This window comes from Trichomycterus rosablanca, chromosome 1 (genome assembly GCF_030014385.1).
Source record: "Trichomycterus rosablanca isolate fTriRos1 chromosome 1, fTriRos1.hap1, whole genome shotgun sequence".
In the NCBI taxonomy this organism is placed as follows: Eukaryota; Metazoa; Chordata; class Actinopteri; order Siluriformes; family Trichomycteridae; genus Trichomycterus; species Trichomycterus rosablanca.
This window is the reverse complement of record NC_085988.1, coordinates 48,385,826-48,401,806: the sequence shown is the minus strand read 5'-3', so window position 1 is coordinate 48,401,806 and position 15,981 is coordinate 48,385,826. Positions and strand designations below refer to the sequence as shown.

Below are 15,981 nucleotides of genomic sequence, written 5' to 3'. Positions count from 1 at the left end.
TTCAATTTTATGTAGTAAGGATTAGTTTCATGTCTACATAAAAAACGTAATGAAACACTGTGCCTTGTAAGCTTTGCGTTTAGGTGTAACCATTGCGTTTCAGCTCGCTATGCTAAAAGGCTCTATTAATTTTTTACAGGTGTGGAAAAAAATCTTATTATATTTTATTCATATTAAAATGTATGTTTAGTGTTTAAACCCTGCTCTTTGTAAAGTGAACTAGGCAATATAAGTAAAGACGCACCTGCCTGCAGATAGACATTTTAAAATAAAACGAATAATAAAAAGAATCATTCTGGGTTATCTATATATATATGGTGTTATTTGAGTGTGAGTCGGTACAAGCCTACCTTGTCAGGCTCATGATTTCGCTGTAGTGGTGAGTGTGACAGGTACACACCGCTGGAGGTTTTCACCCGGCTTTAGCATAAAGCCACGCCCTCACCTGTATCTGCACAGATCTGATAGGCTAGTCTGAAACGATCACCGGACAACATAGATGAATAAAGAGAATGGAGGGGCGTGGCTTTAGAATTAATATCCTCCCCCTTCTGTCCAGACCGACAGGTAACCTATTCTAAAGGCACCAGGTGTAAGGCATTCAGGGGTGAGGTTTCTTACAGTAAATGACTAGAAACTGTAAGCTAAAATTACAGTAAAACAAACAGTAACTAAATTTACACAACTTGCACTTGCACTTGTCTAATTTATATGTATATATATGTGTATATATGTAGACAAATGTATGTGTATATAAGTATATGCGTGTATACAGTTTATATATATATATACAGGATTTGGACAATGAAACTGAAACACCTGTCATTTTAGTGTGGGAGGTTTCATGGCTAAATTGGACCAGTCTGGTGGCCAATCTTCATTAATTGCACATTGCACCAGTAAGAGCAGAGTGTGAAGGTTCAATTAGCAGGGTAAGAGCACAGTTTTGCTCAAAATATTGCAATGCACACAACATTATGGGTGACATACCAGAGTTCAAAAGAGGACAAATTGTTGGTGCACGTCTTGCTGGCGCATCTGTGACCAAGACAGCAAGTCTTTGTGATGTATCAAGAGCCACGGTATCCAGGGTAATGTCAGCATACCACCAAGAAGGACAAACCACATCCAACAGGATTAACTGTGGACGCAAGAGGAAGCTGTCTGAAAGGGATGTTCGGGTGCTAACCCGGATTGTATCCAAAAAACATAAAACCACGGCTGCCCAAATCACGGCAGAATTAAATGTGCACCTCAACTCTCCTGTTTCCACCAGAACTGTCCGTCGGGAGCTCCACAGGGTCAATATACACGGCCGGGCTGCTATAGCCAAACCTTTGGTCACCTTTGGACTTTTGGTCAGTGATGGTTTGGGCTGCCATATCATGGCATTCCCTTGGCCCAATACTTGTGCTAGATGGGCACGTCACTGCCAAGGACTACCGAACCATTGTGGAGGACCATGTGCATCCAATGGTTCAAACATTGTATCCTGAAGGCGGTGCCGTGTATCAGGATGACAATGCACCAATACACACAGCAAGACTGGTGAAAGATTGGTTTGATGAACATGAAAGTGAAGTTGAACATCTCCCATGGCCTGCACAGTCACCAGATCTAAATATTATTGAGCCACTTTGGGGTGTTTTGGAGAAGCGAGTCAGGAAACGTTTTCCTCCACCAGCATCACGTAGTGACCTGGTCACTATCCTGCAAGAAGAATGGCTTAAAATCCCTCTGACCACTGTGCAGGACTTGTATATGTCATTTCCAAGACGAATTGACGCTGTATTGGCCGCAAAAGGAGGCCCTACACCATACTAATAAATTATTGTGGTCTAAAACCAGGTGTTTCAGTTTCATTGTCCAACCCCTGTATATATATATATATATATATATATATATATATATATATATATATATATACAGTGTATCACAAAAGTGAGTACACCCCTCACATTTCTGCAAATATTTCATTATATCTTTTCATGGGACAACACTATAGACATGAATCTTGGATATAACTTAGAGTAGTCAGTGTACAGCTTGTATAGCAGTGTAGATTTACTTCTGAAAATAACTCAACACACAGCCATTAATGTCTAAATAGCTGGCAACATAAGTGAGTACACCCCACAGTGAACATGTCCAAATTGTGCCCAAATGTGTCGTTGTCCCTCCCTGGTGTCATGTGTCAAGGTCCCAGGTGTAAATGGGGAGCAGGGCTGTTAAATTTGGTGTTTTGGGTACAATTCTCTCATACTGGCCACTGGATATTCAACATGGCACCTCATGGCAAAGAACTCTCTGAGGATGTGAGAAATAGAATTGTTGCTCTCCACAAAGATGGCCTGGGCTATAAGAAGATTGCTAACACCCTGAAACTGAGCTACAGCATGGTGGCCAAGGTCATACAGCGGTTTTCCAGGACAGGTTCCACTCGGAACAGGCTTCGCCAGGGTCGACCAAAGAAGTTGAGTCCACGTGTTCGGCGTCATATCCAGAGGTTGGCTTTAAAAAATAGACACATGAGTGCTGCCAGCATTGCTGCAGAGGTTGAAGACGTGGGAGGTCAGCCTGTCAGTGCTCAGACCATACACCGCACACTGCATCAACTCGGTCTGCATGGTCGTCATCCCAGAAGGAAGCTGACACACAAGAAAGCCAGCAAACAGTTTGCTGAAAACAAGCAGTCCAAGAACATGGATTACTGGAATGCCCTGTGGTCTGACGAGACCAAGATAAACTTGTTTGGCTCAGATGGTGTCCAGCATGTGTGGCGGCGCCCTGGTGAGAAGTACCAAGACAACTGTATCTTGCTTACAGTCAAGCATGGTGGTGGTAGCATCATGGTCTTGGGCTGCATGAGTGTTGCTGGCACTGGGGAGCTGCAGTTCATTGAGGGAAACATGAATTCCAACATGTACTGTGACATTCTGAAACAGAGCATGATCCCCTCCCTTCGAAAACTGGGCCTCATGGCAGTTTTCCAACAGGATAACGACCCCAAACACAACCTCCAAGATGACAACTGCCTTGCTGAGGAAGCTGAAAGTAAAGGTGATGGACTAAACCCAATTGAGCACCTGTGGCGCATCCTCAAGTGGAAGGTGGAGGAGTTCAAGGTGTCTAACATCCACCAGCTCCGTGATGTCATCATGGAGGAGTGGAAGAGAATTCCAGTAGCAACCTGTGCAGCTCTGGTGAATTCCATGCCCAGGAGGGTTAAGGCAGTGCTGGATAATAATGGTGGTCACACAAAATATTGACACTTTGGGCACAATTTGGACATGTTCACTGTGGGGTGTACTCACTTATGTTGCCAGCCATTTAGACATTAATGGCTGTGTGTTGAGTTATTTTCAGAAGACAGTAAATCTACACTGCTATACAAGCTGTACACTGACTACTCTAAGTTATATCCAAGTTTTATTTCTATAGTGTTGTCCCATGAAAAGATATAATGAAATATTTGCAGAAATGTGAGGGGTGTACTCACTTTTGTGATACACTGTATATATACAGTGTATCACAAAAGTGAGTACACCCCTCACATTTCTGCAGATATTTAAGTATATCTTTTCATGGGACAACACTGACAAAATGACACTTTGACACAATGAAAAGTAGTCTGTGTGCAGCTTATATAACAGTGTAAATTTATTATTTCCTCAAAATAACTCAATATACAGCCATTAATGTCTAAACCACCGGCAACAAAAGTGAGTACACCCCTAAGAGACTACACCCCTAAATGTCCAAATTGAGCACTGCTTGTCATTTTCCCTCCAAAATGTCATGTGATTTGTTAGTGTTACTAGGTCTCAGGTGTGCATAGGGAGCAGGTGTGTTCAATTTAGTAATACAGCTCTCACACTCTCTCATACTGGTCACTGAAAGTTCCAACATGGCACCTCATGGCAAAGAACTCTCTGAGGATCTTAAAAGACGAATTGTTGCGCTACATGAAGATGGCCAAGGCTACAAGAAGATTGCCAACACCCTGAAACTGAGCTGCAGCACAGTGGCCAAGATCATCCAGCGTTTTAAAAGAGCAGGGTCCACTCAGAACAGACCTCGCGTTGGTCGTCCAAAGAAGCTGAGTGCACGTGCTCAGCGTCACATCCAACTGCTGTCTTTGAAAGATAGGCGCAGGAGTGCTGTCAGCATTGCTGCAGAGATTGAAAAGGTGGGGGGTCAGCCTGTCAGTGCTCAGACCATACGCCGCACACTACATCAAATTGGTCTGCATGGCTGTCACCCCAGAAGGAAGCCTCTTCTGAAGTCTCTACACAAGAAAGCCCGCAAACAGTTTGCTGAAGACATGTCAACAAAGGACATGGATTACTGGAACCATGTCCTATGGTCTGATGAGACCAAGATTAATTTGTTTGGTTCAAATGGTCTCAAGCATGTGTGGCGGCAATCAGGTGAGGAGTACAAAGATAAGTGTGTCATGCCTACAGTCAAGCATGGTGGTGGGAATGCCATGGTCTGGGGCTGCATGAGTGCAGCAGGTGTTGGGAAGTTACATTTCATTGAGGGACACATGAACTCCAATATGTACTGTGAAATACTGAAGCAGAGCATGATCCCCTCCCTCCGGAAACTGGGTCGCAGGGCAGTGTTCCAGCATGATAATGACCCCAAACACACCTCTAAGACGACCACTGCTTTATTGAAGAGGCTGAGGGTAAAGGTGATGGACTGGCCAAGCATGTCTCCAGACCTAAACCCAATAGAACATCTTTGGGGCATCCTCAAGCGGAAGGTGGAGGAGCGCAAAGTCTCGAATATCCGCCAGCTCCGTGATGTCGTCATGGAAGAGTGGAAAAGCATTCCAGTGGCAACCTGTGAAGCTCTGGTAAACTCCATGCCCAGGAGAGTTAAGGCAGTTCTGGGAAATAATGGTGGCCACACAAAATATTGACACTTCAGGAACTTTCACTAAGGGGTGTACTCACTTTTGTTGCCGGTGGTTCAGACATTAATGGCTGTATATTGAGTTATTTTGAGGGAAGAATAAATTTACACTGTTATATAAGCTGCACACAGACTACTTTTCATTGTGTCAAAGTGTCATTTTGTCAGTGTTGTCCCATGAAAAGATATACTTAAATATCTGCAGAAATGTGAGGGGTGTACTCACTTTTGTGATACACTGTATATATATATATATATATATATAAATTTACATTTTCTGTATACATTATAGTATACAGTCTAAGCAACTGAGGGTTAAGGGCCTTGCTCAAGGACCCAACAGCTGCAACCTGGCAGTGGTGGGGCTTGAACCAGCGACCTTCTGATTACTAGTCCAGTACCCTAACCACTAGGCTACAGCTTGCCCTATATATATATATATATATATGGATTTGTATTTGTGTAATAATCACATCTGTATAGCATTATGTTGCACAGTTTCTGCACTACTTGTCACTTTTACACACTTGTGCACTTTAAATTGCTCTTTTTAAATTATATTGTAAATTTTTTCTCATTTTTCTACACTTCACATTTAAAAACATTTTTATATTTTTTTGTATAATATACTGTATATTTTGACTATTTTGTAGTTTTTGTAATTACTGTGGCTAAGCAGTCACAAAAGCATTTCACTGCCAGTTGTACTGTGTATGACTATGTATGTGACTAATAAACCTTGATTTGATTTGATTTTGAGTAACATCCATAAAATATATTATAATAACTGTTAGGTACAATTAAAACGGTTGAAACAAATTATACTAATTATAAACAAGTATAATTCACATTGTCTGTACAGAATAATACAAGCATATAATACATAAATAACTGCTATTCATTATGTTATTTTGTGATTAACTGCACTGTGTTTTTTGGTGGCTCAGTGGGTAGCACTGTCGCCTAACAGCAAGAAGGTCCTAGGTTTATAGGTGAATGGGTGTGTGTGTGTGTGTATGTGTGTCTGCCCTGCGATGGACTGGTGCCCCGTCCAGGGTGTTACTGTGTGCCTTGTGCCCATTGAAAAGCTGGGATAGGCTCCAGCAACCAGCTCCCCCACCCACTGCAACCTTAATTGGATAAGTGGTTAAGAAAGTGAGTGAGTGCATGCATTGTGTTTTGTTTTTTTTGTTTTGTTTTTATTAAATGCATTGTGTTCAGGGTCCAGGCATAAATACAGCCTGGTCAGGGCACCAACCTATCAGAGAGCAACACACACTCTAGAGTCAATTTGGAGCAGCCAGTCCACCTTCTGCATTTGTTGAAGGCTGGAGGGAAGTACCACAGGGAGAACTTGCAAAACTCATCACATTTAGTAACTAAAGGCCAGGATCTAACCTAGGTACTACTCCCCTGCTAGACAGCACCCACTCTATCAGCTGCACCACTTTAATATGAACATATAAATAATAAATAAACAGTGTTGAATACAAAAAAAGTACTAAACAACTACACAAAATGACAACCAAATGAAGTGTTATTGAGGCATTAATTGTATAAAAAGCAAACATTAATTCATTTCTGTGTGACTGAGTTCTAGTTCAGCATGGAAAACTGCAGGGTGCTGTGGGAATATTTTGAGTTTAAATCTCAGAGGTACTACCTGGTTTCTAATTAGTTATAGCAAGCACATTTTCCAGTGATCTTCCACAGAGTGCAGTGTGCATTAATGCGTTTAACAACAAAACAGATCCAAAGATTTTCCTTTTTATCTATAATTAGAATAAAAATAAATGAAACTATAATTTATACCATTTACAATTCATAAAATATATTTTATATTAAATCCAGCCATGCCTGGCCAAAAATGAAATGGAAAAAAGAGAATATATAATAAGCCATTCAAAGCTGTCCTTGCTCCTGTGCTTTGATTCATTGTTGTGCTAATGACCAGATATTCTCCCACAGGAGCAGAATTTATGGCCAGTCAGCCAGGCCCTAAAGCTGCAAAGCATCCCCTATCACATTATTGCCAGCATGTTTGGCAATATACGTAGATTGTTGGTATAATATTCTTATCTTGGAATGCTGTGTTAGTTCCACTTCCAACTTTTTAGTTTACAGACCATTTTCCCAAAAGGCTTGTGGATCATCAAGGAGTTTTTGGCAGATAAGAGACAAGTCTTTATGTTTCTATTGAATAGCCATGCTTTTCACTTTACAACTCTTCCATAGATACTATAATTGCCCATTTTTTCATTCATTGCTGCCCACAGTTTTTTTAAAATGGAAACAATATAAATAGCAGGATCTGAGGCAACTGGGTCCTACAGTTTATTGGGTGTTTGACAGGGTTCTTTTGATCACATTGTGTATTTTTGTTAAGACATTTTACAGTATTCTAAGTGTCTAAGTACTGTTGAGATTTAACAGTATGCCAATACTGCAATCATAACGGGTGTGTCTAGTTTGATGAAAACTTATTTCAGGAAATGTAATTTGTATGCTTTTGGTCAATGTCCTGCTGAACGGCCTATGACTGCCGACGAAGGCCCAGCTTTCTGACATTGGGCCCTATACTGCAGATTTTATGATGGCATGTGCACAGTCAAGGCATCCAGTGCCAAAAACAGCAAAGCAACCCCAAAACATCAGTGAACCTTAATGTTAGGGACTTTTTTAAAAGACCTTTAATTACTGTAAATGGTACAATGGTGTGTTTTAGCATTACATTTGTCCCAGAAGAATTGTGGTTACATTAGTTGTGCAAATATCAAAATGTCAGCTGCTCGCCTGGTTTTTAACCAACCCAAACTTTTAACCAACCCAAACTTTTAACCAACCCAAGCCTTGGCCACCCATGACCCTGTCGCCAGTTTACCACTGTTCCTTCCTTGTACCACTTTTGATAGATACTGACCACTGCAGACCAGAACACCCCACAAGAGCTGCAGTTTTGGAGATGCTCTGACCCAGTCGTCTAGTCATTGCCATTTGGCCCTTGTCAAACTTGCCCAAATCCTTATGCGTGCCCATTTTTCCTGCTTGTAATCCACTTTGAGGATAAAATGTTCACTTGCTGCCTAATATATCCCACCCACTAACGGGTGCCATGATGAAGAGATAATCACTGTTCTTCACTTCACCTTCAGTGGTCACAATGTTATGCCTAGTTGGTGTATACTGTGCGTTTTGATTGTTAATTTGTAGTAAAAATTTTAGTATCACACCTTGTAGTATCACACCTTTACCAGTTTACTCACTAAAGGTGAGGTGAGAATATGGTAGAAAATCTAAGGTACCTGAAGGCCAGGTATGCCTAGATGCCAACATGACAGTGACCAGATTTAAGTTTTAAACCCAAGTTGTGCAACACCCACATTAAATGAAACACCACCTTGTTGACCAGACATTATGGACATTTGAAATAACTTGATACAGTTTATTTCTTGATACAATTTATTTAAGTGGTTAAATGGTTCTGAGCTGAGATAAAGGACTTTTTTATCTACCATTTAAGTTAAAACAGACTTGTAACTGAAGAACTAAAAACACCAGGTTAAGTAAGGGACACACTTTACACATTTTTACTACTTCTGCTACTAACACTTACAGTATATGAGAAAAATCCCTTTATCATCCAAGCTATGAGTGATCCTCTTGTGTCTAATTTTTAAGGAAAATAGCTTGGAAATACGCAGCACTTGGTGAACCATGAAGTGGCAGCATGACATTTTGTGGTTTAACAGCTAACCACAAACTGAAAATATGAAAGCAATATGTAATTATACAGTAAAATTAATTCTGACAACATTAGCAAACTTTATTAAGCAGTGGGTTTTAATTGAACCACAAATGCCACAATTAATTACACCCTTAATGTTTGGATTTGGATATGTATCTGAATTTTTATGTGGCATGTTGTAGTTATATTTTTTTGATTTATATAATTACAGAGTTTAGGAACTCTTTGATGGTCATAAGAGGGGTTATAAGAGGAGAATACAACAATGAAAGAAGACAAAAGTCAAATATTTAGAAATCAGTTTTTTAGGGCTATTAAAATAGCAACACACCTGATGGTCATATTCACTGTAAGGGCAATAACTGAAATTAAAACAAAGATGTAATAAACCTGCATAGAACAAAAAACAAGTGCAAAAAAGGTTGATGTCACCAAACTATTTTGAAGGAGTGTCAAAGAAAAAAAAATTTCTTTATCTAACCACTAACATTTGAGCCTAAAATTTGCCAGACAAAACTGGAACTTGTTTGAATGACTGGAACACGTTTTTGTGGTCAGCTGAGACAAAATTTGAAAAAACCTTAAGGCTGGCTTTGCATATAGAATGTTATACCAACAATAACCTGATTCCTGCTGCCATCTTTACTGAGGTTGGCAATAATTTTGGAACTGATTGTTATGTGTGTATTTTTTCAGGTTTAGCGTTCCATGTTTGTTTACTTTTAGGTTTGTTAGCTATACTAACCGTGGTGAGATTATAAGAGTATGTAATGTAAATGTGTGGGTGTGTCTGTGTGTGTGGGGGGGTGGGTGTGTTTGTGCTCCCCCCTCTTTAATCAGTCCTTTCACATCTGTCTCCACTCTTGTAGACAGCAGAAATAGAGTGGGCAGTGTGCACTGGCAAGGAGGTCTGTCATTTAGATCGTATAAATACCAGCAGAGCCAGGAGTGGTCAACAGTGTAACCTAAAAAGACAGGGCGGCCTGAATCTTGTACACACCACAGGATTACAGAGCAGAGAACAAACTTGGGTACAGACACCACAGCACCATGTTGTCTTTTAAATGTAAAGAAAATGGCATTTCTCCATGTGTGCCTTTTAATGTAAAGGCAACAACTCTTTACTGAAATATCCAAATCCCTTTCTGTCTAATGCTCTACACTGTACATGCACATATATAATCTCTACAGCACTCAAACATGTGACATGAGATTTAATTGATTTATATTATTAAATACTTTATTGAGAAAAAGATCACATTAACTTCAAATAAAGAATAATAAGTAATATTGTATTGAATACTTCTTATTTGCCATATAAGAATCTGAAAATAACATTACATAATACATTGACTAGTAATAAGATTAAAGTTTATGAGGCATAGATGGTGGTAAGTCCATGGTTGGTTATGGTTTGCTGGTAAGCTTCTTTAAGGGATCTTTTTGCTGTCAGTCCGTTTACCTGCCGAACAGTTTCATGAAGTTCTGATAGCCATCTTCTCCAAAGAAGTCAAAGGTTCCTTGCAGGCTGCCCAGGTGCACAATCAGCAGCACAAACGCTCCGAGCAGCAACATCGGCACCAGCAGGTTCCAGCCCGAGGCCAAAATATTGTACCACTTGGCTTTGTCTGAGCACTCCTGAGCAGCACGCATGTCTCCCAGGGTCTTCTGGTCTCTTGCCTGGACACATACACATACATACAGATGTAAATATCTATAAGGACCCATATAATAAGGGTTAAAACCACTAAAAAGCTCAGAGCTCATCAGTGTCCACATATGCACAGATGTTCTTTGTATCCAGCCAATAACAGCAAATGTAAACTATATGGACAAAAGTATCTGGACACCTGACCATGCGCTTGTTGTGCATCTCGTTTCAAGAACAAATGATAGAGTGAACACATGTGATCTTTTTTTAGCTTTAACAACAGCAACTCTTCTGAAAAGGCTTCCCACAAGAATTTAAAGTATGTCTGTCAGAATTTGTGCCCTTTCAATTAAAAGAGTATTTGTATTACTGGGCAATGATGTTTATCCAGAAAGCCTCAATAGATGTTCCACTTTATACCAAAGCTTTTCAGTGAGGCTGAGGTCAGGGCTCTGCACAGGCTACTGGAGTTTCTTTAAACAAAGTTTTCCTTACATATCTTGATTTGTGCACATGGTTACAGTCATGCTGGAACAGGAAAGGGCCATCCCTAAACTGTTGTTGAAAGAAGCATGAAATTCCTTCATAAAATGTATTTATTACACCTGTAAGCAATTGCTATTGCTGTAACACATGTGTTTAATAATTTGTTCATATAGTGTATGTGTCTGTGTGTGGTGTTTTAATATTGTGTAACACATGTCTGGCAAGTTGTAGCCTAGTGGTTAAGGTAGTGGACCAGTAATCAGAAGGTCGCTGGTTCAAGCCCCAGCACTGCCAGGTTGCTGCTGTTGGGCCCTTAAGCAAGGCCCTTAACCCTTAATGCCGAAAATGCAAATGTACATGTCCGTGTGTGTGTATGTGTGTGTGTGTTTGAGATGAAGACAGAGTGAGAGAGTGAAATGTCTGCCATGCTGTCTGTAATCATGAGGACTGGCTGTGCTATTAGCTACCTACTTATTACAGTACTCCATTTATAAACATGACTGCCTCTAATTTCAGAATCACAGGGGGGTGTGACCTACTACTTGCCCACTGTCTTCCTCCTTCATCCTCTCTTAATCTTAGTCTTTTATTTATGTACATGTTCCTCTACATGGGTACATATTTCCATAATAACATTTTACATAATAACTATTTTACAGTGTTTTACCATATTACACAGTTCTGCCTATAAGTCAAGTTCTAGTCATCTAAAATTCAGAATGTAGATTAAATAAGAAGTGACTTTTTTAAACCCAGTGCACTGAAATAATCAGTAAACTCATCTTGTTTTTGCTGCCACAACACAAACCTTCCACGTAATGATCTTAAAGCATTCAACCCTCATGCTATAACAGTATCAGTCAATAATTAGAGGTTAAATAAAAGCATCATATTTTAAATGGAAAATATGAGATGGAGACAACCGTAGTTACAACAGAATTGTATGGAGGGGAAAGGAATGAAAAGTATTTAAAAAATAAGAGTACATGACAGAAAAGGACATGATATGACAGAAAAAAATCTAATATTGCAATATTTTCTAATAATATAGTTAAGGAAACAAAAAAGTAAATAAATTGATCTGAACAGAATAGAACAGATATTAACAAACAGAAAAGCATGCAACAGCACACAATAAAAACTTAAATAATTGACATAAAATAGAATTAAATTAATGGGGAAACAGAACACAGTATAGAATATAATCAAAAAGCAGATCATGGTAAAAGTTAGCAGAAAACAGAACCCAGCGTAGAATAAAATAGTAAAGATCAGAACAGAGCAGAATGAAACAAAATAGACAATAGAATAGGATAATGAGAAAATAAAATAAAAAAGATATAATAATGACCTTTAATGACCTTTATACACCTTTAGGAAGGAAGTTGTATACTTAATTATATACATACCGGCCATTTAATCTGGTTCAGCTACTCTGTAAATACATGATAGCTAGACTTAGCCAACTTGGTCAGACCCTGTACCCCACTTGACTCAAAACTAACTCAAAAGTAATGAGCTGGAAAGGAACTAACATGGTAGTGTTAATGTGTGTTGACATGACATGTTAGTGTGTGCAGCAGCAGATCTGGGGGTTATACTTTTTACATTTACTGGCCTATTTATTAGAAACAAATACACCTGTTAACACCTGTTCATTGCAAATTATGTGAAATTTCTCTTCTAGTGTTTTTGGTTGCCATTCCTCATGTAGCAATGACACTGAGGTTTTTTCTTAAAATTCTCTCCTCTGCACCTGATATACAGTATATACTGTTAATTAAATATAAAGGAATGAAAAAATATGATTTATAGCTCTGAATAAAAAGCTATAAACTTTACCTTAACATTTTCTTGGTTTACTGTAGTACTTACATTACAGTGATAATATTATGCTGAGTTCTTGTTAGACATCCCATTCCAAAACTATTGACATTAATATGAAGTTTGCATTTGTCTCTTTGAACTCTCACTTCATCTCTTTCTCTTACTGATTGTTTCTATGTATGTCTCTCTCTCCCACACTTACATTCCAGATGTGTCCATGCTGTCTTTTAATCAGACACAATAGCACCAGGTCAGTCATTTAGCTGACAGGAAACCACACTATACTAAACCCTGCAGAAATGTTAGTGGAATGAAAGAACTATAAACTTAGTTTTTTTTCTCACCTTGATGGAGTAGATAAGAGCCATGAAGCCAAGGCAGCAGAAGTTCACATACAGGGTGTTGCAAAGGGACCAAATCAGGTAGTCATTGAGGGGCTTTTTTGCTGGTTGGCCCATGTTTATCACTGTGGAGCGGAGTGGCCTATGCGAGGACTTACAGTTTGTGAGTGGAGTGCAGTCGGTCGAGTAAGCGTACGTGGCGTTGTCCATTCTTCTGTTGGCTTGAGAGAACTGCCTTAAGGTTGCAGTTCTGAATCCCTCCTGCCAACTTATATCCACACCATGAATGGGAGGTGACCCTCAGAAAGAGCGAGAGCGAGTGATAAAAAGAGAGAAAGAGACAGAGAGACAGAGAGAGAGAGAGAGAGAGAGAGAGAGAGAGAGAGAGAGAGAGAGAGAGAGAGAGAGAGAGAGAGAGAGAGAGAGCTGTCATTATGTGTGGTGCATATTGGGCAAGAGGAACCTCAATAGCCTCACCACCCACTGTGGCGAGTACACTTACCCACTTACACATGTATTATTCTTTCATTAGTCCTCCAAAAAGTCTTCATCCTAATCCATGTCATGGTGAGTCCAGAGCCTACCCAGGAACACTGAAAACAATTTGTCATTCACATTCTAAAGTCAATTTAGAGTAGCTAGTCCACCTACTGACATGTTGTTGAGAGGAAAAGGGAGTACCAAGTGGAAAACCACCTGAACACAGGAAGAACACTGACTGAAGTAATAGCTTGAACCCTGGTCCTTATGACCTTAAGCACCCACACTGCCTGTTGCACCACCCCCACTCGCAGCACAAAAACACAAGCCATCTTCACTCTGTTAGTTATATACATATTATGATGAACTTATTTGATTTATTTGCTGTTGCAGCTTCTTAGCTGTGTTTTTAATATTCTTTCTACAATACAATATGGAAAAGTCATGGCCAAATAACTTTTGAAACATTATGATCAAAGCAAGAGTTGCACATGCTTGACATAACAGGTTTCATGCAGGTTAATTTACCTTTTTTTAGTCACTTTACAGCTACACCTTATTTATTTATTTTTATTGTGGTAAAAAGAAGGTGACTCCCTATTAGGCCTTCTTGTTTTTTACCATGGTCAGTTATGCCCGCTGGCCTCTGAGACTGCTGACACTAGTTTGCTGTTAAAAGCAAGAAAAAATGTTGGTCCAGCTATGAATTCTCAACGTCCCGAGCAATAGAAATTCTATGAGAGACCAATTTAAAATGCTTTGTTACGGCTAACTTTATAAAACGTTCCACCTGCTGTGGGGACAGGGGTGTAATAAATATAACCCAGTAGAATTGTTAATCACAACTCGAAACGTACGGATATTTAAAGACATAGCGCTCTCGTCAAAATCAGTCCTGTTGTATTGCATGTTTGATGTACATTTATTTACATCTCATTTTTAATTGCCACGAACCTCATGCGGGCCGGTTGGGGATGTCTCGCGGGCCGGATGTGGCCCGCGGGCCGTACAATGCCCAGGTCTGGCTTAAACACTAGTCTCCATGAACTTCAGCACCCACACTTCCTGTTGCACCACTCACACTTGCACAAAAACAAAAGCCATCTTCACTGTTAATTATATACTTATTATGATGAACTTATATGACTTATTTGCTGTTGCAGCTTCTTATCTGTGTTTTTAATGGTTTTTTTCTACAATACAATATGGAAATATCTACTGGTCCCTTAAAATATCTTAAGCACTCTTGTAAACTGTAGGAAAAGTCTACCTTTACATTTACATTCTAAAGTCAATTTAGAGTAGCCAGTCCACCTACTGACATGTTGTTGAGAGGAAAAGTACCGTAGGAAAAGTCTACCTTTAAGCAATGAAACATACAGTAAGTGTAAACATTCCCTATCTGCACAACAGATACGTTAACGTACAGTACAGTGCTATTCAAAATGTACGGTTACTGCCTAATGAGGTATAAATGAGTAATCAGTGCCCTCTTGTGGACAAACTACTCTTTCCCCAGTGTACTTATTCAAATATCTTGAGTGACTCTCCTGTTTTACTGTTTTGTTCTGTTGCAGAAGTACAACCCTGGAGTATAATTCTTCCATCACTATGCTTGACAGTAAACTGTTGCTGGGTTTGAATGCCTCACTTTTTCCTCTCCAAACTCTTTTTTCAATGTGGCCAAATAACATTATTTATTAAACCATAGCCATTCACCAAAGATGGTTCATCATGCTACTCTTGGTCCCTACAACACTGCCCACATCATTACCTTCCACGACACACTGCACAACATGCTCATTCCTCTGGATGGACCAGAGCAGTCCCGGTTTGTTGTCAGCTGGGCAAAGTTTTCACCGGGTTGCTAGGGTACGCAATTGGTTCACTGTATACCTGTGATTTGTTGTGCTTCACCGGCCTCCAGTTTTTTTTGGCATGGGAGTGGCAGGTCTATGATCACCAACCCCACCAGCGCATACCCCTTCTTTAGGCAATGGAGGAGGCTTGTGTTGACATTGATGAGATAGTCTGCCCGGGGTTGATACGTAGCTCCAGGTACTTCCCCCGCTGTCTGGCCAGAAAGGGCATCGCCTTTGAAGTCATTTAGATCTTGTGGCTGTACTTTTGCAAAATACAGTAAATAAAAATAAACATTCCCACTGTAATTGTTTTATTTTATGGTGTATATGTACTGAATTTACATAAATAGCCTGTATATTTGTGAAAATGCATGTGCAAATGAGTACTCTGACGCTGTTTTACAGCAGACTGCTGCACACTGCACTCTAAAAACTCAAACACAGTCTTGTAGTGTTTTTCATTTATCACATCAGTCTGTAGTTATGTAGCAAAAGCTGATCATTAGGTATTTGTGTGTAGAGTTTGGCTGCAAAAATACCCATGCTTTGGATGAAATGTTTGCTTTTTCCAAAAGTGAGACGTGTTGCATGTTGTGTGTGTGTGTGTGTGTGTGTGTGTGTGGTTTTGGTTGCTGTGTGTTAAGTTTTGACAAAAGCAGACAGTTT

General features: G+C 39.7%; 2 protein-coding genes across 5 annotated transcripts in view; both read right to left on the bottom strand.

The window, feature by feature from the left end:
- The window catches only part of LOC134312050 (uncharacterized oxidoreductase YjmC-like), a 30,614-nt gene extending 30,219 nt beyond the window's left edge, over positions 1-395 (bottom strand). For both annotated transcript variants that reach the window (XR_010011490.1, XM_062993703.1), the window contains exon 1: positions 351-395. Coding sequence is in view for 1 of the 2 variants with exons in the window: in XM_062993703.1 (XP_062849773.1) it covers positions 351-364 (14 nt within the window). In the remaining variant the exon portion in view is untranslated. The remainder of the gene's footprint in view (positions 1-350) is intronic.
- A 9,494-nt stretch (positions 396-9,889) lies between these two features.
- Positions 9,890-15,289, bottom strand: ifitm5 (interferon induced transmembrane protein 5). 3 transcript variants are annotated; one of them, XM_063003795.1, is made up of 5 exons: positions 15,228-15,289; positions 14,408-14,535; positions 13,476-13,566; positions 12,977-13,241; positions 9,890-10,348 (listed from the first exon to the last, which is right to left on the bottom strand). In XM_063003795.1, the coding sequence occupies exons 4-5, from the start codon at positions 13,181-13,183 to the stop codon at positions 10,127-10,129; spliced, it is 429 nt and encodes a 142-aa protein (XP_062859865.1). In that variant the 5' UTR covers positions 13,184-13,241; positions 13,476-13,566; positions 14,408-14,535; positions 15,228-15,289; the 3' UTR covers positions 9,890-10,126. The 3 variants fall into 3 exon arrangements, with proteins under 3 accessions (XP_062859865.1, XP_062859849.1, XP_062859857.1); XM_063003779.1 differs by having other exon boundaries at positions 13,484-13,566; XM_063003787.1 differs by lacking the exon at positions 13,476-13,566.
- Positions 15,290-15,981: the final 692 nt, after the last annotated feature.